Genomic DNA, 25,922 nt, shown 5'->3' with positions numbered 1-25,922 from the left:
TTCAATATCAAAGCCCAAACAACAACAAGCTGAAGTGTTGTCCTCCTATGCAGCCGCCCTGCCGACACGCACACACGGTCACTAGCCCTGTGGTGTACTGACAGTTTGAAATCCTAAAACTCCTTCATTTTAGCAGCCAGGTCACGACAATGAGCAGGAATACACAAAAATATCCACTTTACCTGTTTTTTTTATTTCTATATGATACTTTCTGAATGTTTCAAACCACACAAACTGTCTATTGCTCACTTTGGACACATTGAGCTAGCAAAACTAGAAACATGCTGTAAAAAAGTTGGGATTATAAATCCACAGAGTAGCTAACATAATGACATCATAGGGCGGTATAGCTCGGTTGGTAGACTTGAGGGTTGCAGGTTCGATTCCCGCGTCCGCCATCCTAGTCATTGCCGTTGTGTCCTTGGGCAAGACACTTTACCCACCTGCTCCCAGTGCCACCCACACTGGTTTAAATGTAACTTTGATATTGGGTTTCACTATGTAAAGCACTTTGAGTCACTAGAGAAAAGCGCTATATAAATATAATTCACATCATGATTTTTTTCTCATGCTTGAAGTAAGAAATTATTACTTTAAAAACGTAGTTCATACTTGTGAGTGTTGAGGACACGGCTTTGCATCAGTTGATTTTCTAATTTTAAGCATGTTTCACTCAATATAGGTTATAAAATCTCACCAACATACTGAAATAATTGAGGACCAAAACCCCTTAAAACAAGTAAAACACTAACATAAAATCTGCTTAGTGAGAAGAATGATCTTATCAGACAGAAAATAAGCAAAAAAAGATATTCAATCTTACTTAGATTTCAGTTTTTGCATTGCATGCACTGCAAAAAGTCAGTGTTCAAAAGTAAGAAAAAAAAATACGAAAATTTGGCTAGTCAAGACTTTCCAAAACAAGTAAAATGAACTAACCTCAATGAACCCAAAAATACCTTAAAATAAGTATATTCTCACTAATAAGTGCACTTTTCTTGGTATGAAAAAAAAAAAAAAAAAGAGACCTTTTGCTCAATATGTTGAAAAATATCTTGGCCTAATGATACGCGCTCGGCATCATTAATTTTTTTTTTTTATGCTTAAAGTAAGAAATTATTACTTTAAAAATGTAGTTTTATACTTGTGAGTGTTGACACAGCTTTGCAACATGTTATACTCAATATACAGGTGCTGTTCATATTATTAGAATATCATGAAAAAGTTGATTTATTTTAGTAATTATATTCAGAACGTGAAACTTACATATTATATCAATTCATTACACACATAGTGATACATTTGAAATGTTTATTTATTTAAATTTTGATGATTAGTACTGACAATTACTGAAAATCCCAAATTCAGTATCTCAGAAAATTTGAATATTAGTTACGACTAGTACCAAAAAATATTTTTTAGAAATGTGGGCCAACTGAAAAGTATGAACATTGAAAGTTTCAGCTTGTATGGCAATCAATACTTAGTTGCAGCTCCTTTTGCCTGAATTGCTCCAGCAATACATGGAGTCCACCAGTCTGTTGCACCCTCAGGTGTTATGAGAGCCCAGGTTGCTTTAATAATGGCCTTCAGCTCTTCAGCATTGTTGGGTCTGGCATCTGGCATCTTCCGCTTCACAATACCACATAGGTTTTCTATGGGGTTAAGGTCAGCTGAGTTTGCAGGCCAATCAAGAACAGGGATACCATGGTCCTTAAACCAGGTACTGGTAGATTTGGCACTGTGTGCAGGTGCCAAGTCATGTTGGAAAATGAAATCTTCACCTCCATAAAATTGGTCCGCGGCAGGCAGCATAAAGTGTTCTAAAACTTCCTGGTAGACTGCTGCATTGACCCTAGACCTCAGGAAACCCAGTGGACCAACACCAGCAGATGACATGGCACCCCAGACCATTACCCATTGTGGAAATTTGACACTGGACTTCAGGCAACGTGGATTCTGTGCCTCTCCGGTCTTCCTCCAGACTCTGGGACCTTGATTTCAAAAGGAGATCCAAAATTTACTTTCATCTGAAAACATAACTTTGGACCACTCAGCAGCAGTCCAGTCCTTTTTGTCTTGAGCCCAGGCGAGACGCTTTTGACGTTGTCTCTTATTCAAGAGTGGCTTTACACAAGGAATGCGACAGCTGAAGCCCATATCTTTCATACGTCGGTGCGTGGTGGTTTTTGAAGCACTGACTCCAGCTGCAGTCCACTCTTTGTGGATCTCCCCCACATTTTTGAATCGTTTTTTTTTGACAATCCTCTCCAGGGCGCGGTTATCCCTCTTGCTTGTATACTTTTTTCTACCACATCTTTGTCTTCCCTTGGCCTCTCTATTAATGTGCTTGGACACAGAGCTCTGGGAACATCCAACCTCTTTGGCAATGACCTTTTGTGTCTTGCCCTCCTTCTTTAAAGTATCAATGGTCATCTTTTGGACAGTTGTCAAGTCAGCAGTCTTCCCCATGATTGTGTGTCATACAGAATCAAAACGAGAGACCATTTAAAGGCTTTTCCAGGTGTTTTGAGTTAGTTAGCTAATTAGAGTGTGGCACCAGGTGTCTTCAATATCTGACCTTTTCACCATATTCTAATTTTCTGAGATGTTGAATTTAGGGTTTTCATTGGTTGTCAGCTATAATCATCTCCTTTTTGGCAAAAAAACACTTGAAATGTATCAGTCTGTTTGGAATGAATGTATACATTCTACAAGTTTGACTTTCTAAATGGAATTAATGAAATAAATCAACTTTTTCATGATATTCTAATAATATGACCAGCACCTGTAGGACATCAAATCTGGGCTACAAGCTGTAATATCTTACTGAGATCATTTAGGACCAAAACCCTTAAAACAAGTAAAACACTAAAACATAAAATCTGCTTAGTGAGAAGAATTATCTTATCAGACAGAAAATAAGCAAATATTAGCCTTATTTGAGATATTTAATCTTACTTAGATTTCAGTTTTTGCAGTGTGCTGTCATGTCATCCAAAAGTGTTTGATAGGACTGGAAAAAATTGCTAGTTTTGTCTGTCGCTTTTTAAAAAAACAAAATAATTTGGAGGCGTCTGAACTCCCTAAGCTGCTACGTTTTCTCGCTCTCTGTCAGACGTCCGGGGTGTGTTAGGAAGGCAGGTTAAGAGTCGTCACAACAAGCTACATTCACAGGCAGTCCCATCATAATGTGTTTTTGAGCGTGTTGGCCACCACATAGAAAAAATGTATGGGATAGTTTGCCTTTGATGGACATCTGGGCTGTGGAGCAGCATTCTAGTTGACATGTTTATGGTGTAAACAACAATCCGAAGGAATCTCAGCAAACATGGTGAGTGTGTGTGTGTTCCTGTGGCAGGTGTCCAACGCCAGTGGAAGTATGACCATCGCACTGGTGGCTGAAGAGAACCCCTTTGCCCAAAGTGCCCTGGACTCTGGCGATTGTTTTATTCTTGACCACGGCTCGGACGGAAAGATCTACCTATGGAAAGGTTGGTACGCTTAGAATTTCCCCACATTAGGATAACCTTGCACGACGCTGAGGAATTTGATTTTTATTAAGGATCCTCATTAGCTGGTTGCCACAACAACCTACTAGTCTTCCTGGGGTCCACAAACGCAATACAATTACAAGTAAAAGCATATAATTATAACTATAAAAGCATAAATAAGCAAACAATTTACAGTCACAGAATTGTCAAAGTTAGTAGGTGAATTGATTAACGTGGACCCCGACTTAAACAAGTTGAAAAACGTATTCGGGTGTTACCATTTAGTGGTCAATTGTACGGAGTATGTACTGTACTGTGCAATCTACTAATAAAAGTATCAATCAATCAATCAATCAAAACGAACCCCAATCAATCAATCAATCAATCAATCAATGTTTATTTATATAGCCCCAAATCACAAATGTCTCAAAGGACTGCACAAATCATTACGACTACAACATCCTCGGAAGAACCCACAAAAGGGCAAGGAAAACTCACACCCAGTGGGCAAGGATAATTCACACCCAGTTGGACGCCAGTGACAATGCTGACTATGAGAAACCTTGGAGAGGACCTCAGATGTGGGCAACACCCCCCCTCTAGGGGACCGAAAGCAATGGATGTCGAGCGGGTCTAACATGATACTGTGAAAGTTCAATCCATAGTGGCTCCAACACAGCCGCGAGAGTTCAGTTCAAGCGGATCCAAGACAGCAGCGAGAGTCCCGTCCACAGGAAACCATCTCAAGCGGAGGCGGATCAGCTGCGTAGAGATGTCCCCAACCGATACAGGCGGGCGGTCCATCCTGGGTCTCGACTCTGGACAGCCAGTACTTCATCCATGGTCATCGGACCAGACCCCCTCCACAAGGGAAGGGGGGACATAGGAGAAAGAAAAGAAGCGGCAGATCAACTGGTCTAAAAAGGACGTCTATTTAAAGGCTAGAGTATACAGATGAGTTTTAAGGTGAGACTCAAATGCTTCTACTGAGGTAGCATCTCGAACTGTTACCGGGAGGGCATTCCAGAGTACTGGAGCCCGGACGGAAAACGCTCTATAGCCCGCAGACTTTTTTTGGGCTCTAGGAATCACTAATAAGCCAGAGTCTTTTGAACGCAGATTTCTTGCCGGGACATACGGTACAATACAATCGGCAAGATAGGCTGGAGCTAGACCGTGTAGTATTTTATACGTAAGTAGTAAAACCTTAAAGTCACATCTTAAGTGCACAGGAAGCCAGTACAGGCGTAATATGATCAAACTTTCTTGTTCTTGTCAAAAGTCCAAAGATGCAGAGACGTAGGCAGGCATTGAATAACATGGTTTTAATATAAAATACTAGAACAAAACCAAACAAAGGGTACAAACAAAAACACACACACACGTGGGCGGATAACAAACTAAGAGAGATAGCATGGGAGCTAGAAAACAAAAATTTACTTTAGCATGGAAAACAGAAGTCGTACTTGTACTTAGAAAACAAACTGGAAGCAGGGAACAAAAAACAGTAGGCTAAAAACCGCTATCAAACATAGCTTACCGCAACGCTGCGTTGACACGACCCGACAGGTAGCAATGACAAGTGCGACATGCGATACAATAATCCAGCAGCGACTGGATGGGAAGACAGGTCTAAATAGGAGCGGACTGATTGACACCAGGTGTGGCCAGCTGCCAATCAGCCGCAGCTGAAGGGGAGCACAGCACTCAGGGAGAAACACAGGAAACCAACAAAATAAGAGCGCTGACAGGAAACACGACACACTCACACAGAGGAAACAAAGACAAATGCAGAGGAAAATACTAAAACATAGTCAAACTGTGCGAGGCAAGCCTGACAAGAATAATAATCACCATATAAATATAATGACCAAATACCAAACCAAACAAGTTATGATCTAATTCCACATAGGGTTGACTCCATACCAATATATTTGTCTCCATGCCAATATTTTGGTACCGGTACCGTAATGTATTTCGGTACTTTTCTAAATAAAGGGGTTCACAAAAAAATTGTTGGCTTTATTTTAACCCAAAAAATCTTACGGTACATTAAACATATGTTTATTATTGTAAACAAAGAACAATTTTGTCCTTAAATAAAATAGTATTTTAGTAGTAAGTAAACAAACAAAGTCATTTATCCATCCATCCATCCATCCATTTTCTACCGCTTATTCCCTTTTGGGGTCGCGGGGGACGCTGGCGCCTATCTCAGCTACAATCGGGCGGAAGGCGGGGTACACCCTGGACAAGTCGCCACCATCGCAGGTGTCATTTATCATTCTAATATTTTGTCAACATTATAAAGGACAAGCGGTAGAAAATGAATTATTACTCTACGTGTTCATGTACTGTTAATATCTGCCTACTTTCTGTTTTAACATGTTCTATCTACACTTTTGTTAAAATGTAATAATCACTTATTCTTCTGTTGTTTGGATACTTTACATTAGTTTTGGATGATACCACACATGTAGGTATCGATCCGATACCAAGTAGATACAGGATCATAAATTGGTCATTATTTACGTTTTCATGTGTCCAGGGACGTATTTCCTGAGTTTATAGATATAATATGAATTTAAATTAAAAAAAGACGATAATAAATATAGATGTAATCGTAGTAATATCGACTAGATACGCTCTTGTACTTGGTATCATTACAGTGGATGTCAGGTGTGGATCCACCCAAATTGTTTACATTGGGAAGTGTGTAGTGAAACATGTTTAGCTATTACTTGCAAGAAACTTACTTTGTCGCCATGGAGACGAGGATTAGTGATTTAGAAGTAGCTAAAACACTGCCAACTGCGGATGGATTTTAGCTGCTAGCTAGCTAGCCATGTCTTAAAGCACCTTTTCCTGAGGGCGTTTCAGTTTGACGTCATCTTTATCTTTAATTTTTAAGCCAAAATGCGCCCGTTCTCCCTTTTCCGTCTACACACACTGTCTGCTTGTAAGTACTCTGTGATTGTGCGTTGCCGAATATGCTCGTAAAACCAGCAATGTCTTGACGTGACGACTTTTCAAACATAGTATCGTTTTTGATTCATTAGAACCACGATTCTATACTAGTACTGGTATACCATACAACACTAATTCCACAAAATGTTCTACCGTATATCTGAACCCTAACCGTCTTTTCTCGGGACTCCAAAGGCAAAGACGCCAACATGGACGAGCGCAAGACAGCCATCAAGGCGGCGGACGAGTTCATCAAGAAGATGGGCTACCCCAAACACACCCAGGTGCAAATCTTACCCGACATGGGCGAGACGCCGCTCTTCAAGCAGTTCTTCAAGAACTGGCGGGACCGAGACCAGACAGTGGGCATGGGCGTGGCCTACATCGCCAACAGCATCGCCAAGATCGAGAAGGTGCCCTTCGACGCCGCCAGTCTGCACGACTCCGCCGCCATGGCCGCCCAGCACGGCATGGTGGATGATGGCAGCGGGGAAAAACAGGTGAGGACTTCTCCTTTTTTGCTGCCAATACAAAATAAAAATGGGCATAATGTAGCAATTTTTTTTATTTATTTTGTGCACGCACACACAAAAACCATGACTATACGTGTGTGGGACAGTTTGTTTGTGTTAGTTTTTTTCTTCTGCATTCGTCTGGGTTTCCTCTGTGTTTAGTATTTCCTGTTTTTATTCCTGTCAGTGCTCTTATTTTGTCCGTTTCCTGTTTTTTTCCCCTCTGCGCTGTTTTCCCCTCAGCTGCGGCGGATTGGCACCTGGCCACACCTGGTGTCAATCAGCCTACTTTTATTTGAGTCTGTTTTTGTCCTCCAGTCAATTACTGGATTATTGTCGTTGCTAACTGTCGTATCTTGTCTTGTCTATGCAGCGTTGCGGTAAGCTATGTTTGATTGCGGTTTTTAGCTTACTGCCTTTTGTTCCCTGCTTCCAGGTTTGTTTTTATACTACATGTACGACTTCTGTTTCCTGCTCGATTCTTGCTAGCTTCCATGCTAAGTTCCTTTTTGTTTTTTAGCTCCCATGCTAGCTCCCTTAGTTTGTTATCCGCCTCATGCACGCTTTTTGTTTGTACCTTTTATTTGTTTTTTGTCTTAGTGTTTAAATTAATTCATATTTTCCTGCAAAATTCCTCCCTCTTTCTCTGCATCTTGGGGTTCGTCACAAACTAACTCTGACATTAAAAGTTTATTCCAAAGAGAGGTTCCTCTGTATTTAAGTGTACATTAATTAGTAAACATTTTACATAATGGTAGGTATTTTTTTTTAAAATTAACTATTGGTAAATCAGTAGGTAAATATACATGCTTATACATAAAAATAAATGTACAATATATGTTCACATTAAATATTGAGCATTTTCTAAAAAGGGGCGGATGAAGACAGTCTGTTGAATTAAATATTTTTAATAATGTTTTTTTTGGGAATAGTACAATTACTGTGTGTCTATATCTGTGTTGGCCCTGCGATGAGATGGCGACTTGTCCAGGGTGTACACCGCCTTCCGCCCGAATGCAGCTGAGATAGGCTCCAGCACCCCCTGACAATCGGTAGAAAATGGATGGATGGACAATTACTACAATTACTTGCTACAGTGCATTTTTTTTAAATGCACTGTAGCACTTTGAGGTTGTTTGTTCACCGTAAAGTGCTTTTACAAATAAAATCTATTATTATTATTAATTTTGTAAAGGTACTACTGATAAGTAGCCTCCCAAATACTGTTGAAATACATATGTGGATATATTTAACTATAATGTAATAAACTTTACTCCAAATACTTGATGATTTTATCATCTTGCTACAGTCAAGTTCAGTGTGATGTTTCCAAGTAAATGTTCCACCAATAATAAGTCTTTAAAAAATTGTGAGGCACCATTTTCCATTAATGAAAAATGTTCACATTTTTTTAAATATTTTTTTTTGTTTTTGTACGTAAAATCATTGGGCTTTTTTTTCATTCAATCAATCAATCAATCAATCAATGTTTATTTATATAGCTCCAAATCACAAATGTCTCAAAGGACTGCACAAACCATTACGACTACGACATCCTCGGAAGAACCCACAAAAGGGCAAGGAAAACTCACACCCAGTGGGCAGGGAGAATTCACATCCAGTGGGACGCCAGTGACAATGCTGACTATGAGAAACCTTGGAGAGGACCTCAAATGTGGGCAACCCCCCCCCCTCTTGGGGACCGAAAGCAATGGATGTCGAGCGGGTCTAACATGATACTGTGAAAGTTCAATCCATAATGGCTCCAACACAGCCGCGAGAGTTCGGTTCAAAGCGGATCCAAGACAGCAGCGAGAGTCCCGTCCACAGGAAACCATCCCAAGCGGAGGCGGATGTCCCCAACCGATACACAGGCGAGCGGTCCATCCTGGGTCCCGACGAGCGGTCCATCCTGGGTCTCGACTCTGGACAGCCAGTACTCCACAAAGGAGGGGTGAACATAGGAGGAAAAAAAAAGAAGCGGCAGATCAACTGGTCTAAAAAGGAGGTCTATTTAAAGGCTAGAGTATACAGATGAGTCTTAAATGCTTCTACTGAGGTAGCATCTCGAACTGTTACCGGGAGGGCATTCCAGAGTACTGGAGCCCGAACGGAAAACGCTCTATAGCCCGCAGACTTTTTTTGGGCTCTAGGAATCACTTATAAGCCGGAGTCTTTTGAAGGCAGATTTCTTGCCGGGACATATGGTACAATACAATCGGCAAGATAGGCTGGAGCTAGACCGTGTAGTATTTTATACGTAAAGTAGTAAAACCTTAAAGTTATTGTTATTTCCAAGGTAATTTTTCATCAACAGTAACTGCAAAAAAAAATAGTTTGACACATTAGAGCTAATTTTGATGCCATCAATGAATACTAACACATTTTCTTCATTATAGCTTTTGTTTTTGGTACTAAAAATCAGAAAGTCATTATTAGGGTTTTTAACATCTTTAGTAAACACAGATAAGTGATAAATATGAATGAGGTAGATTCCCTCGACTTGGTCAGTTGAAAAATACTGAAACAAATACAACAATGAACAAGCAATACAACAATGAACACAAACCAGCATTGTTATCTTCAACGCAGGTGTACCTAATGAAGTGTCCAGTGAGTATATTTTCATTTCCTGACAGATCTGGCGTATCGAAGGAGCCGACAAGGTGCCAGTGGATCCTTCCACATACGGCCAGTTCTTCGGAGGAGACAGTTACATCATCCTGTACAACTACCATCACGGAGGACGTCGGGGACACATCATCTACATGTGGTGAGAATGACGACGTGTTTCCCGGACCATAGGGCGCACTGGATTCAAAGGCGCACTGCCGATGAGCGGGTCTCAAAAGGCGCATTAAAGGGGTCGTATTATGAGGTTTTTTCTAAATGTAAAAGTCTTCCTTGTGGTCTACATGAGTGTTTTTCAACCACTGTGCCGCGACTAGTGCCGTGAGATACAATCTGGTGTGCCGTGGGAGATGATCTGATTTCACCTATTTGGGGTAAAAAAAATGTTTTTTGCAAACCAGTAATTGTAGTCTGCAAATTATGTGGTTTTAAGTGTCGGTGCTGTCTAGAGTAACCGTGTAATACTCTTCCATATCAGTAGGGGGCAGCCGGTAGCTAATTGCTGTGTAGATGTTGGAAACAGCAGGAGGCAGGGTGCAGGTAAAAAAAAAGGTATTTAATGCCTAAACAAAAAAATAAACAAAAGGTGAGTGCCCCTAAGAAAAGGCATTGAAGCTTAGGGAAAGCTAGGCGGAACAAAACTAAAACTGAACTACAAAGTAAACAAAACCAGAATGCTGGACGACAGCAAAGACTTACTGCCGAGCAAAGACGGCGTCCACAAAGTACCTCCGTACATGACAATCAACAATGTCCCCACAAAGGATAATCCATTTTCTACTGGTTGGTAGAGTGGCCGTGCCAGCAACTTGAGGGTTGCAGGTTCGATTCCCGCTTCCGCCATCCTAGTCACTGCCGTTGTGTCCTTGGGCAAGACACTTTACCCACCTGCTCCCAGTGCCACACACACTGCTTTAAATGTAACTTAAATATTGGGTTTCACTATGTAAAGCGCTTTGAGTCACTAGAGAAAAGCGCTATATAAATATAATACACTTCACTATATAAATATAATACACACTGGTTATTCCTTTCGGGGTCACAGGGGGGGCGCTGGGGCCTATCTCAGCTACAATCAGGCGGAAGGCGGGGTACACCCTGGACAAGTCGCCACCTCATCACAGGGTAAAAACAACTGAAATATTATTGATTGCTAAAACAAAGTAGATGCAGGAAATGTCGCTCAGAGGAAGACATGAAACTGCTACAGGAAAATACTAAAAAAAAAAAATAGGAGCGCAAGACAAGAACAGACACTACACACAGGAAAACGGAAAAAAAGTCCATATAAGTCAGTGTGATGTGACAGGTGGTGACAGTACACCTACTTTAAGACAAGAGCAATAGTGAAGTATGCTTTAAAGCAAGGGTGTCAAACTCAAATACAGAGTGGGCCAAAATTCTAAACGGAACAAAGCCGAGGGCCAAAGTTGAACAACTTAACCTTTTAAAAGGGACCCAAACAAGTTTTGCATTGAATATTGAACAAGCAAGGCTTATATAACTTTATAGTGACATGCAAAATCGAGTTTTGTTGGTAGCGGGGGTGTATATTGTAGCGTCCCGGAAGAGTTAAAGGGTTCTGGGTATTTGTTCTGTTGTGTTTGTCATTCTTGTTTGTTGTGGGTTCACAGTGTGGTGTAACAGTGTTAAAGTTGTTTATACGGCCACCCTCAGTGTGACCTGTATGGCTGTTTACCAAGTATGCCTTGCATTCACTTGTGTGTGTGTAGAAGCCACATATATTACGTGACTGGGCCGGCACGCTGTTTTTATGGAGGAAAAGCGGACGTGACGACAGGTTGTAGAGGATGCTAAAAGCAGTACCTTTTATATTGTTGTCCGGGTGGAAATTCGGGAGAATGGTTGCCCCGGGAGATTCTTTTTGGGGGGATGGGGCACTGAAATTCGGGATTCTCCTGTAAAAAACGGGAGGGTTGGCAAGTATGACAATTAGCGTTGAATGCTGTGATACAGCGGCACTGCCACTGTATAACACCGGCGGGCCAGCTCTAATGTTAATTTATTATTGCCTCAAAGGCCAAATTAAATTACATGGCGGGCCAAACGCGGGCCAGAGTTTGACACCCAAGCTTTAAAGTCATAACCAACAATTGCTACGACGACTTTTTACTCGTTTCGTTTTATTTTGATTTCTGCTGGTGGTGTGCCTCCGCATTTTTCCAACGCAAAAAAATGTGCCTTGGCTCAAAAAAGGTTGAAAAACACTGGTCTACATAACATGTAATGGTAGTTCTTTGGTCAAAATGTTGCTTCAGGATGCGTTGTTTTGTGGGCGGTCTTATTTACGTGGCTCACCTTCGACAGCGTCTTCTCCCCGTCATCTTGGTTGTAGCGGTGTAGCGTGCAAGGACTGGAGAACCAGACAGATCTTCGCGGAAGCCCAGCAGTCTGGTTTTATCACTATCCTTATTGTGACTTGCACACGGTGGAACAGCACTCAACTCTACAACTTTTCAGTCTTTCCACCTGTGGAAACACCCCAAAACAGTCTTTTTCCCCGTGACTTAGCAGTCTTTCTAGCGTGTCGTTCTTTTGGCCTCCTCTCTCCAGCGTACGTGCGCGTCTGCTCAACAGATCCAACTCCCCCCGTGTGTCTCGGCCCGCCTGCTGCTGATAAGCATGGCAGGTGATTGGATGATTAGTCCCAGCTGGGTAATCCAATACAATCCGTGTCTCACTAGTGCAACAACAACGCCGGGAATGCGTCCCGTAAAAAACTGTCTGGCCAGAACTCTCTAATAACAAAAGTTCCTTGGGCGAATAATGTAAACTCACTATACCGGTATGTTTTAGCGCTTACATGGCGAGTTTACTGACAGATATAAGTAGGAACTTTACACTACTTTATATTAGAAATGGCAACAGTGGAGGATGAATGTCCCATAACAGGAAGATAGAGAAAAATAAGAAGCTTATCAACTACGGTGTCGGCACGGACTACAATGTCGGACACGCGCACATTTTCAGGACTTATGCAGACCCCAAATAAAGATCAGCAGGTACCAGAAGCTAAGAAACATTGGTTTTGCATAAAATTGTGAAACACAACACCAGATAATGTCTGCTAATAGCTGCCATTTTGTGGTTCTTATACATACACCATAATAATACTCGTATGTTTAATACGCCGACAATCCATCAAGCGGTGTGGCTTCATAGCGTACCGAAGTTGTACTAAAAAAATGTTAACAGTTTTTTGAGTGCCGTTTGTAATGTTCTGTATTCTCAATGAAACATATAAAGTTTTGGTGTTGTTTACTAAAGTCATATACATACTTGCCAACCTTGAGACCTCCAAATTTGGGAGATGGGGGTTGGGAGGGGGGTGTATTGTAGCATCCCGGAAGAGTTAATGCTGCAAGGGGATTCGGGTATTTGTTCTGTTGTGTTTATTTTGTGTTACGGTGCGGATGTTCTCCCAAAATGTGTTTGTCATTCTTGTTTGGTGTGGGTTCACAGTGTGGCGCTTATTTGTAACAGTGTTAAACTTGTTTATATGGCCACCCTCAGTAAGACCTGTATGGCTGTTGACTAAGTATGCGTAGCATTCACTTGCGTGTGTGAAAAACCAATAGGTGTTATGTGACCGGGCCGGCACGCTGTTTGTATGGAGTAAAAGCGGACGTAAAGACAGGCTGTTCTCAGGTCAGCATGTGGGGGTGAAGGTTTCAGGGGAGAGAGGACGCTAAAGGCACGCCCCCGATATCGTTGTCTGGGTGGAAATCGGGAAAATGGTTGCCCCAGGAGATTTTTGGGCCGGGCAGTGAAATTCGGGAGTCTCCCGGGAAAATCAGGGTTGGTAAGTAGCAGTCTACACATGTCTCTTATGTATGACTGCCATCTACTGGTCACACTTAATCATTACACCATGTACGAAATAAAAAAGCTTTGAAGTTGGTAAGCACAACCAGAACCATTCCATACATAAGGCGCACCGGGTTATAAAGCACACTGTTGTGTTTTGAGAAAATGAAAGGATTTTAAGTGCAGTTTCTAGTCTGAAAAATACGGTAATATTATTATTATTGAGAAATAGGTGATAAAGGTGTTCCTCCTCCCCAGGCAGGGCGTGGACTCCAGCCAGGATGAGATCGGGGCCTGTGCTCTCCTCACTGCTCAGCTGGATGAGGAGCTGGGAGGCGGTCCTGTGCAGGTAATCGACTGCTTTTGACTTTTTTTTTTAATCATAATCTTTGAAATCTTTCACTCATTGGCGATGTTTGCCTCTCTCCGCTGCCAAGTAGGCACTTGTCTCTTTCCTGACCTCAACTTCCTTTCTTTCGCCCTTACTTCCTCTTACGTTTCACACCGCTGCTTCCTCCTCAGGTTGTTGGTGCTCCAATAACCACTCAGGTATTCGACCCCTAAACCTCCATGTATGCGCCCGCCTGCACTTCTTTTACCCGAGACCTGAAAATGCTAAATATGCAACACTTTGTGTTGTCACCTCACTGTGTATATGTCGTCAATCTGCATGTACAGTGTGTGTGTGTGTGTGTGTGATGCTCAAAAACATGTTCCCAAATGCACACCCCGCTTTCACAATAAGCCTCTGACACAATTCTAATTAAAAAAATAAAAATAACCCCCTTCAAATTAAAGTAGAATAAATACATTTTTTTTTTTACTTCAAATATTGATTAAATACTGTAAATGTATGTAATATATATTTATTAGTTTTTATTTAATATATACATTTAAATATGTATTATATATTGTGTTGTACAAAAGTATATATATTTTTTGCCATACACATTCATTTTTTATTCCAAACACAATCCTTATTATTGTAGTTTAATAATTGTAATTATAATAATTATATCTCCCATATTATAGTATTTTATTGGGGCGGCATAGCTCGGTTGGTAGAGTGGCGGTGCCAGCAACTTGAGGGTTGCAGGTTCGATTCCCGCTTCTGCCAACCTAGTCACTGCCGTTGTGTCCTTGGGCAAGACACTTTACCCACCTGCTCCCAGTGCCACCCACACTGGTTTAAATGTAACTTAGATATTGGGTGTCACTATGTAAAGCGCTTTGAGTCACTAGAGAAAAGCGCTATATAAATATAATTCACTTCACTTCACTTCACTTTATTGTGGTTAGAGTGTCCGCCCTGTGAGTTCAAACCCCGGCCGAGTCATACCAAAGACTATAAAAACCTCCCTGCTGGGCACTCAGCATCAAGGGTTGGAATTGGGGGTTAAATCACCAAAAATTATTCCCAGGCGCGGCCACCGCTGCTGCTCACTGCTCCCCTCACCTCCCAGGAGGTGAATAAGGGTGATGGGTCGAATGCAGAGAATAATTTCGCCACACCCAGTGTGTGCTGTAACTTAAATTATATTATATATTTATTATTGTGTCTGTCATATGTGTGTGTTTGTATTTATATATACACATTCACATTTAATATATGTATATAGACACACACACACACATATATTTAATTTAATATACATTTTTTCCACATTATTTATAAATGTTTTCATATCTATAGACAGTGTTTTTTACTCAAAAGATCCTTCATTAGTGTGATAGTGTTTCCCACAAGACTGCAATCTATTTGTGGCTGTAGAAAAGGTTGTCGAGGAAAAAAAAAAGCAAAATATTTATAATATATTTAAATATATTTAGACGGAAAAATGTACTTTGTGTATTTTTTTAAAATGTCACAAGCAAAATGTAGAAAACTATTCATTATGTTATTACCTAAGCATTTGGTAAAGGAATAAGCGGTAGAAAATGGATGGAGTTGTGTATGTACAATTGGATGGATAACTTGCTTTGAAATCCTGAATTAAAGTAACAAGCATATATTTAGGTTTTTATTGTTATCTTTACAAACTATCATACGGTATATAATATTTAATGGTGGTAAAAAAACGCGTTTTGTCACATCCGAATCCCAATTTTTTGGGGGTAATTTTGGGGGCGGTATAGCTCGGTTGGTAGAGTGGCCGTTCTAGCAACTTTAGGGTTCCAGTCTGATTCCCGCTTCCGCCATCCTAGTCACTGCCGTTGTGTCCTTGGGCAAGACACTTTGCCCCACCTCCTCCCCGTGACACCCACACTGGTTTAAAGGCCTACTGAAACCCACTACTAACCACCACGCAGTCTGATAGTTTATATATCAATGATGAAATATTAACATTGCAACACATGCCAATACGGCCTTTTTAGTTTACTAAATTGCAATTTTAAGTTCCGCGCGAAAGTATCATGCTAAAACGTCGCGGTATGATGACGTCACGCGTTGTAGAGGACATTTTGGTCCCACACCGTTCACAGCTATAAGCCGTCACTTTTCATCGCATAATTCCACAGTATTATGGACATCTGTGTTGCTGAATCTTTTGCAGTTTGCTCAATTAATAATGGAGACGTCAAAGAAGAAAGATGTAGGTGGGAAGCGGTGTATTGCGGCCGCCTTTAGCAACACAAACACAGCCGGTGTTTCCTTGTTTACATTCCCGAAAGATGACGGTGAAGCTTTACTATGGAACAGAACGGTCAAGCGAACATGGTTCCCTACCGCATGTCAACCGGCAGGTTTCGGTGGGAAAATGGTGGTAATAAGTCGGCTCTTACCGTAGACATGATCGGAGAGCTTGCGTCGTTCCTCGTGCACCTGTCAAAGAGGCAGCTGAGGACTCTATTGCCTCCTCCCACCGGCCGCCCCCGACCGTCGGATGCTTCAACCCTGGAGGAAGCATCGGAATCTTTTGTAGTTTGTTCAATTAATAATGGAGACGTCAAAGAAGAAAGATGTAGGTGGGAAGCGGTGTATTGCAGCCGCCTTTGGCAACACAAATACAGCCGGTGTTTCCTTGTTTACATTCCCGAAAGATGACGGTGAAGATTTACTGTGGAACAGAGCGGTCAAGCGAACGTGGTTCCCTACTGCATGTCAACCGGCAGGTTTCGGTGGGAAAATGGTGGTAATAAGTCGGCTCTTACCGTAGACATGATCGGAGAGCTTGCGTCGTTCCTCGTGCACCCGTCAAAGAGGCAGCTGCGGACTCTATTACCTCCCCCCATCGGCCGCCCCCGACCGTCAGATGCTTCCAGCGTGGAGGAAGCATCGGCTGCTTTCGCCTCGTCGAGAAACGTGGCTTTCCTCAGAGACACTGGCGGTCACCACACCCCTTCGACTTTCAGGTACGACCATATAATCTCACTAAAACACTAGTGACACAATAAGCAGATATGGGATTTTCCCGAATTATCCTAGTGAATTTGTCTAATAACATCTGAATCGCTCTGCCGTCTAGTTTTTTTTTCTAGTCCTTCACTCTCACTTTCCTCATCCACCAATCTTTCATCCTCGCTCAAATTAATGGGGAAATCGTCGCTTTCTCGGTCCGAATCGCTCTCGCTGCTGGTGGCCATGATTATAAACAATGTTCAGATGTGAGGAGCTCCACAACCCGTGACGTCACGCGCACATCGTCTGCTACTTCCGGTACAGGCAAGGCTTTTTTATTAGCGGCCAAAAGTTGCGAACTTTATCGTCGATGTTCTCTACTAAATTCTTTCAGCAAAAATATGGCGATATCACGAAAGGATCAAGTATGACACATAGAATGGATCTGCTATCCCCGTTTAAATAAGAACATCTCATTTCAGTAGGCCTTTAAATGTAACTTAGATATGGGGTTTCACTATGTAAAGCGCTTTCAGTCACTAGAGAAAAGCGCTATATAAATATAATTCACTTTTTATTTTTTTGGTACAAATTAATTAAACAAATACATTTTTTTTAGGCCATCTCTATACGTGTGTGTCATTCGTCAGCAACCAAAATTAGTTTTTTAAGCCGTTTTGCAAAGGTTTTATTATTATAGCAAATAATAGATTGCAAAAATCAGTTTGAATGGAGAATGGTGTTGAATGGGGAGAGCGATAATGAATCAAATCCTCACCCCAAGAATGGGAATGGAGTGGCGAGGTGGCCAAATATTCACACCAATATCAATTGAATATTTGTATATATATATATATATATATATATCAACTAGGGCTGGGCAACGATTAAAATTTTAATCGAAGTTAATCGCACTATTTCTCTGATTAATCGCGATTAACTGCATTGTATACGCAAAGCCCAACAATGAATTCAAAAGTAGTGTGTAGTGCACCTTTATTGGAATATTCTCACACACGAACAAAAGCGCCAAAACATTTGTTGTGCAAACACAATTTAAGTCAGTCCTTGTTAAACAGTAGCAGTTAAATAGCATATTTTATGAAAATCAACTCAAAAAATGTAAATACAAACATTTAAGCTTATTGCCACTGCCAGGGTATTTAAGTTATCCTGTTTGTTATGGAAAATAAATATAATCTACATACAAATCTCTGAGCCACAATCATAACATCTGAACAGGCAATTTCTGAGGTAACAGCAGAAACATTTTTTTTTTTTTATCAGGGATCTTATGTTTAAAAAACCTATATTATAGGTAGTGGGCTGTTTTAGGGAATTTTTGATCAAATTATCCGTAGTAGCAATATTAATAATGTGTTTATTCTGCGTAGTGCACTTAAAATAATTATGACCATATCTAGGAATTGATATGATGGGAATTTTGCTTGGTGCTTTGATAAACTGAACGTATATACATGGTACTATATTGTGATGTTATGAGCCAGGGAAAAAAAGAACTACCCTACCCAGCATGCAACAGGAGTGACGAGCATGCGCGGTAGCCCGGTATAGGTTGTGTCGCCATGACGGCATCTTGTATGTTGTGATATGCACGCTCTGAAAGTAAACATTAAGAACTCAGCCAACACTCCTGGTCTGCATTATTGATAAATAGACAGACAACACATATACTCCGCTGCTTCACAGGCCGCTGGATGTAGACGGCAAAGTATTCCCATGCTAGCTAGCCGGCCTAGCAAGCACGCGTCATTCAGTCCAAAACGGCCCGATCTATCCACATTCAGAATTGTCTGGCGGTCGTAAGTGATCCCGGAGTGACCACGTTGTAAGCCAGCCATGAAATTTGCAGAATTGTCCGGTATTTTTGCCAAATGTTCCATCTTTACCAAGAGCCCTTTGACGCCATCTTGTTAAGAAAAGGCGTTCCTACTCGTGACGTACACTGTGTACTTATTTCCTACTCGTGACGTATACGGTGTACTTAGTTCCTACTCGTGACGTATACGGTGTACTTATTTCCTACTCGTGACGTATACGGTGTACTTATTTCCTACTCGTGACGTATACGGTGTACTTATTTCCTACTCGTGACGTATACGGTGTACTTATTTCCTACTCGTGACGTATACGGTGTACTTATTTCCTACTCGTGACGTATACGGTGTACTTAGTTCCTACTCGTGACGTATACGGTGTACTTAGTTCCTACTCGTGACGTATACGGTGTACTTAGTTCCTACTCGTGACGTATACGGTGTACTTAGTTCCTACTCGTGACGTATACGGTGTACTTAGTTCCTACTCGTGACGTATACGGTGTACTTAGTTCGTACTCGTGACGTATACTGTGTACTTATTTCCTACTCGTTACGTATACGGTGTACTTAGTTCCTACTCGTGACGTATACTGTGTACTTAGTTCCTACTCGTGACGTATACAAAATAAAAGCATGTAAACAACATACGCAAATGTGCGATAAAATAATTGTCGGCGTTAATAGATTGATGAGTTAACGCCTAATTAACGCATTAATTTGCCCACCCCTAATATCGACATTTAAAAAAATATGGAATTTCATGTATTACAAACATTTTTTCTGTCAAAAAATTTAAGAGATTTAGTAAAAAAAGATGAAGTATCCATTACGCTCAGGCTTTTGGGGGCCACTTTAAATGTTTCGGCCAGATCTGGCCCCCGGGCCTTGGGTTTGACGCCTGTGTTGTACACGAAAGCATGGAGTGTATTTCTTTGCATGCCATTAAATAACTCATGTTTGCTGTCAGAACTAAAATGTACCAACACTGGAATTTCATGTAAAAGAATGTTTAGTTTCGACTGGCTTGCATGCCTAAAATGAAGCTGTGTGCAGGTCTGTGATTGGCTGCTGAGTGGAGAACCTTCACTTTAGTTCCTAACACATCATCACTTATTACAGCTTGTGGAGCATCATCTTGCATCTTTTTTAGGCTGGAACTTGCATCAGTACTCTTCATGATATATACGGTGTACTTAGTTCCTTACGCGTGACGTACGCGGTGTACTTTGTTCCTACCCGTGACGTACGCGGTGTACTTTGTTCCTACCCGTGACGTACGCGGTGTACTTTGTTCCTACCCGTGACGTACGCGGTGTACTTTGTTCCTACCCGTGACGTACGAGGTGTACTTTGTTCCTACCCGTGACGTACGCGGTGTACTTTGTTCCTACCCGTGACGTACGCGGTGTACTTTGTTCCTACCCGTGACGTACGCGGTGTACTTTGTTCCTACCCGTGACGTACGCGGTGTACTTTGTTCCTACCCGTGACGTACGCGGTGTACTTTGTTCCTACCCGTGACGTACGCGGTGTACTTTGTTCCTACCCGTGACGTACGCGGTGTACTTTGTTCCTACTCGTGACGTACGCGGTGTACTTTGTTCCTACTCGTGACGTACGCGGTGTACTTAGTTCCTACTCGTGACGTACGCGGTGTACTTAGTTCCTACTCGTGACGTACGCGGTGTACTTAGTTCCTACTCGTGACGTACGCGGTGTACTTAGTTCCTACTCGTGACGTACGCGGTGTACTTAGTTCCTACTCGTGACGTACGCGGTGTACTTAGTTCCTACTCGTGATGTTTACAGTGTACTTAGTGTGATAACACAGATTTAGGTATGGATCCAATACCAAGTAGTTACAGGATCATAATTTAAGTCCTCATGGGTCCAGGGATAAAAAAATTTTTTAAGGTGTGATGCCAAATAATAGACGTATTTATAGTAGTATCAGGCACTGCGATGAGGTGGCGACTTGTCCAGGGTGCACCCTGCCTTCTGCCCGAATGCAGCTGAGATAGGCTCCAGCACCCCTCGTGACCCCAAAAGGGACAAGCGTTAGAAAATGTATGAATGGATAGTAGTATCAACTAGATACGCTTCTGTACTTGGTATCATTATAGTGGATGTCAGGTGTAGATCCACCCATGGCGTTTGTTTACATTGTGACAGTGGTGAGCTACAATGTGTAGTACTTTTTAGAGGCAGTATAGTACAGAATATGATTCTTTAGTATAGCAGTACTATACTAGTACAACACTAGTGCACATTAAGACCCTTTTTAGTTGTTTCTGTCCTCAATAATGGAGTCACCCAGCAGCCTATAATCAGCTCAGTGCTTCCCTCTTGTGGCCAAATCCTGGCATTGCTGGACTTTATACATCCTGGCATTTGGCAAAATAAAAGCGCGTCAGACCCACTAATGACTTTTGTCCTGCTGCTGGTTATTTTTCACCAGGTGAGGGTGGTGCAAGGTAAGGAGCCGGCCCACCTGATGAGTCTGTTTGGAGACATGCCCATGGTGGTCTACAAGGGCGGCACGTCCAGGGACGGAGGTCAGTCCGCTCCCGCAGAGACTCGCCTCTTCCAGGTGCGCTCCAACTCTGCTGGACACACCAGAGCTGTGGAGGTATGACATCATTACATCACTTGTGTCTTGACCATAACTGATATTATTTTTTGGCGCTCTAAATCCCCACTTTGTTGATGTTCCGTAAAAGCGAATTGTCCAGTTTCAGAAACATTATTTTGATTGCACAAATAGTTCAAGACTTACGGTAGTCTCACGAGAGATTTGCCAAGGAAAGCTTGGGTGTTTAAAAAAAATAAGGAAGAGATGAGAACTGTGCTAACATTACACTGATGAGGTGTGGACATGCTGGCACAGGTGTGTCAACATGGTTTTCATTGAGGGCCACGTGGCGGTTATTGTGGCCCTCAGAGGGCTGCTTTTAACAGAAAATACTTTTTTTTCTCCATATGTTTTTCCTATTAAATTTGGTTTACAAAAAAAAAAAAATACATTTATGTATGTAACAAAAAAATATATTTATATAAAATACATTAAGAATGTATTTTTTTTACATAAGCTGCAAAATAAAAAAATATTTAAATATTACTTTAAAAAGTGGCAGCTCAGTCACCAGAATATAACAGTTAAAAGGAGTGTTTTTTTTTTACAGCATATAACAAATTATATAACAGCATACAACAAAATAAAACAGCATACATGTAACAAAATAGCATAACAAAATATAACAGAGTATAACAGCATATTACAACAAAATAAACAAAATATAAAAGCATATAACAAAATATAACAGCAAATAAAATATAACAGCATACAACATAATACAAAAGCATATAACAAAATATAACGGCATATAACAAAATATAACATAACCAAATACAAAAGCATATAACAAAATATAACAAATGCATATAACATAACAAAATAAAATATAAAAGCATATAGCAAAATATAAAAGAATATAACAAAAAATAACAGCAAATAAAATAACAGCATATAACAAAATATAACGGCATATAACAAAATACAAAGCATATAACAAAATATAACATAAAAGCATATAAAAAATATAACAGCATAACAAAATATAACAGCATATAACAAAATTCAACTAATTATATAACAGCATACAACAAAATAAAACAGCATACATGTAACAAAATAACAACACAATATAACAGACTATAACAGCATATTACAACAAAATAACGAAATATAAAAGCATACAACCAAATAAAATATAACAGCAAATAAAATATAACAGCATATAACATAATACAAAAGCATGTAACAAAACATAACAGCATATAACAAAATATAACAGAGTATAACAAAAAACAGCAAATATAACAGCATATAACAAAACAACCAAATACAAAAGCATATAACAGCATATAACAATATAACAAAAGCATATAAAAAATATAACAGCATAACAAATTATAACATAAAAGCATATAAAAAATATAACAGCATAACAAAATATAACAGCATATAACAAAATGTAACATAACCAAATACAAAAGAATATAACATATAACATAAAAGCATATAAAAATATAACAGCATAACAAAATATAACAGCATATAAAAAATATAACAAAATAACATAAAATATAACAGCATATTACAAAATATAACGGCATGTAACAAAATGTAATAAATAGAATGGAATGGAAAAACAACACTGTTGGTATTAGTGGTAAAAATCAAGCAACATAGCTGCCAGTTTTTATTTATTGTAAAATGTTTTAATGTTCTTTTGGTTTGTTAATGTTTTAGTGTCTTACTGTAAATGGAAATAAAAAAACAGTACCAAAGTTGATTTTACACTAAAAAAACTGTAAAATCTTTTGTCAATTGTACAGTCAAGTTGATTTTGTAATCTGTTCTGAAATCAATAAGTCAAGCAGATATTTAAGTACAGTATTTATCTTTATTTTAACTAAAGATATTTTTGGAATACATAATATTTTGATAATATTGATTTGTAAAAGCTACGCAATTGCATGCAGTACATGATTTTAATGTCAAAAGGGAAAGAACAAATATAATTAGTAAGAAAAGATGAAGTATTTTATTAATGTATATTATTTCCAGGCTTTCGTGAACTACATCAAATGTAGCAGCACATGCTATCCTCCATCATCAAATAATGTAGCACATGCTAACCTCCATCATCTTGTCAGGTTGACGCAGTTGCAGCCAACCTCAACTCCAACGACGCTTTTATTCTGGTGACCCCGGGAGCTTCCTTCCTGTGGGTGGGCGTGGGCGCCAGTGGCCCGGAGAAGACGGGCTGTCAGCAGCTGTGTGACATCCTGGGAGTGACGCCCTCCGAGCAGAGCGAGGGCGGGGAGACAGGTAACTAAAAGACACTTTTCAAAAAAGAGTGGGCCACAAGACCAGCGAGTCCACTCCTGCTGTGTCCAGGAGACTTCTGGGACGCTCTCGGAGGAAAGTCCGAGTACCGCACGTCCACCAGACTGAAGGACAAGATGGACGCTCACCCGCCCAGACTCTTTGCCTGCTCCAACAAGACCGGGAACTTCATCGTGAGTAAACACGCATCTTTACATTTATATAGCGCTTTTCTCTAGTGGCTCAAAGCGCTTTTACATAGTGAAACCCAATATCTAAGTTACATTTAACACTAGAACTCCCAGGGAGGAGCCATTTGGCTTTTCTACCAATAAAACCCACAGATCAGTCAATCGGCTGGAAGGCCCTCCTTTTGTTACGTAAACGAACGGTGATTAGTGAGTTATCAGTGAGTCAGCTGGCTCAACGGCCACATAAGTAGTCACATGAGCCATTATGGCCACATTGGTCATTAGCATGGCAGTGCCCCTTGGGTCTGTTCTCAGAAGTGGGGATCTCTTAAGTTCCAGATGGCTCAAAGTCTAGGGATCATAGAGGAACGCAACATAAAAGTGTATCAATCGAGTTGTAAATTAAGGACACCGAAGCAAAGAATTGAAAACAAAAACTAGTGTATTGAAAAGTAACCATGGAAGGGGTTTGGGGGGCAAGGACAACACTAGCCTAGATTGGGAATACAGGTGCTGACAAAGAAAGGAACAAAACATACCAAAATACACCTCTAGGAAAAAAAAGGTTGGTTTTTGGTTTATGCTAATAACTTTATTCTAACCAAAGAGGGGGTCCATAACATCCAGTAGGGCAAAAAAGTATTTAGTCAGCCACCGATTGTGCAAGTTCGCCCACTTAAAATGATGACAGAAGTCTGTATCTTTCATCATAGGTACATTTCAACTGTGAGAGACAGAATCTGGAAAAAAATCCAGGAATTTTAAATAATTTATTTGTAAATTATGGTGGAAAATAAGTATTTGGTCAACCATTCAAAGCTCTCACTGATGGAAGGAGGTTTTGGCTCCAAATCTCACGATACATGGCCCCATTCATTCTTTCCTTAACACGGATCAATCGTCCTGTCCCCTTAGCAGAAAAACAGCCCCAAAGCATGATGTTTCCACCCCCATGCTTCACAGTTGGTATGGTGTTCTTGGGATGCAACTCAGTATTCTTCTTCCTCCAAACACGACGAGTTGAGTTTATACCAAAATGGATACATGGATGATACAGCAGAGGATTGGGAGAATGTCATGTGGTCAGATGAAACCAAAATACAACTTTTTGGTATAAACTCAACTCGCCGTGTTTGGAGGAAGAAGAATACTGAGTTGCATCCCAAGAACACCATACCTACTGTGAAGCATGGGGGTGGAAACATCATGCTTTGGGGCTGTTTTTCTGCTAAGGGGACAGGACGATTTCATTCTTTCCTTAACACGGATCAACGGTGGAAATGATCGACGACGATAAATGAGAAACAACGACAGAAGTGCGGCGATTCTGTTGTCAGCAGCATCTCGTTGACAGATGTGCTTCCTTATAAACAGTTTGGCACGCAGGCGTCAGTGCGACACAGTTTGCGTATCAGTCACGTGACCAAAACAGCTCATGATCAGTCACGTGACTTTGTAAGAGCGGTACACGCACCGGCACAGGGTTTTGCTTTATGAGCTTAACTCAGTGTTGCCGGACCCGTCACTAGTGTGTAGTGTATAGAACAGGGGTCACCAACACAGTGCCCGCGGGCACCAGGTCGCCCGTAAGGACCAGATGAGTCGCCCGCTGGCCTGTTCTAAAAATAGCTCAAATAGCAGCACTTACCAGTGAGCTGCCTCTATTTTTTTTAAATTGTATTTATTTACTAGCAAGCTGGTCTCGCTTTGCTCGACATTTTTAATTCTAAGAGAGACAAAACTCAAATAGAATTTGAAAATCCAAGAAAATATTTTAAAGATTTGGTCTTCACTTGTTTAAATAAATTCATTTATTTTTTTAACTTTGCTTCTTAAAACGTTCAGAAAGACAATTTTAGAGAAAAAATACAACCTTAAAGATGATTTTAGGATTTTTATACACATATACCTTTTTACCTTTTAAATTCCTTCCTCTTCTTTCCTGACAATTTAAATCAATAAAGTAAATATATTTTTTTTATTGTAAAGAATAAATAAATTTTAATTTAATTCTTCATTTTAGCTTCTGTTTTTTCGACGAAGAATATTTGTAAAATATTTCTTCAAACTTATGATTGAAATTCAAAAAAATCATTCTGGCAATTCTAGAAAATCTTTAGAATCAAATTTGAATTTTATTTCAAAGTCCTTTGAATTTCTTTTAAAATTTTTGTTCTGGAAAATCTGGACGATATAATGATTTGTCTTTGTTAGAAATATAGCTTGG

The 25,922-nt window shown here is 40.4% G+C and overlaps 1 protein-coding gene across 2 annotated transcripts in view; it reads left to right on the top strand.

Annotated features, from left to right (window-relative positions):
- gsna (gelsolin a) overlaps window positions 1-25,922 on the top strand; it is a 77,739-nt gene that overhangs the window by 44,929 nt on the left and 6,888 nt on the right. Inside the window, exons 7-14 of one of the 2 annotated variants that reach the window (XM_061877049.1) lie at window positions 3,362-3,494; window positions 6,657-6,961; window positions 9,613-9,746; window positions 13,691-13,781; window positions 13,955-13,981; window positions 21,072-21,242; window positions 23,333-23,507; window positions 23,577-23,698. In XM_061877049.1, the coding sequence (XP_061733033.1) occupies window positions 3,362-3,494; window positions 6,657-6,961; window positions 9,613-9,746; window positions 13,691-13,781; window positions 13,955-13,981; window positions 21,072-21,242; window positions 23,333-23,507; window positions 23,577-23,698 (1,158 nt within the window). The remainder of the gene's footprint in view (window positions 1-3,361; window positions 3,495-6,656; window positions 6,962-9,612; window positions 9,747-13,690; window positions 13,782-13,954; window positions 13,982-21,071; window positions 21,243-23,332; window positions 23,508-23,576; window positions 23,699-25,922) is intronic. The other variant, XM_061877050.1, reaches the window with a different exon arrangement.

The sequence above is a fragment of the Nerophis ophidion genome, linkage group LG17 (assembly GCF_033978795.1).
Source record: "Nerophis ophidion isolate RoL-2023_Sa linkage group LG17, RoL_Noph_v1.0, whole genome shotgun sequence".
Taxonomy (NCBI): Eukaryota; Metazoa; Chordata; class Actinopteri; order Syngnathiformes; family Syngnathidae; genus Nerophis; species Nerophis ophidion.
This window is presented reverse-complemented; position numbering and strand designations above follow the sequence as displayed.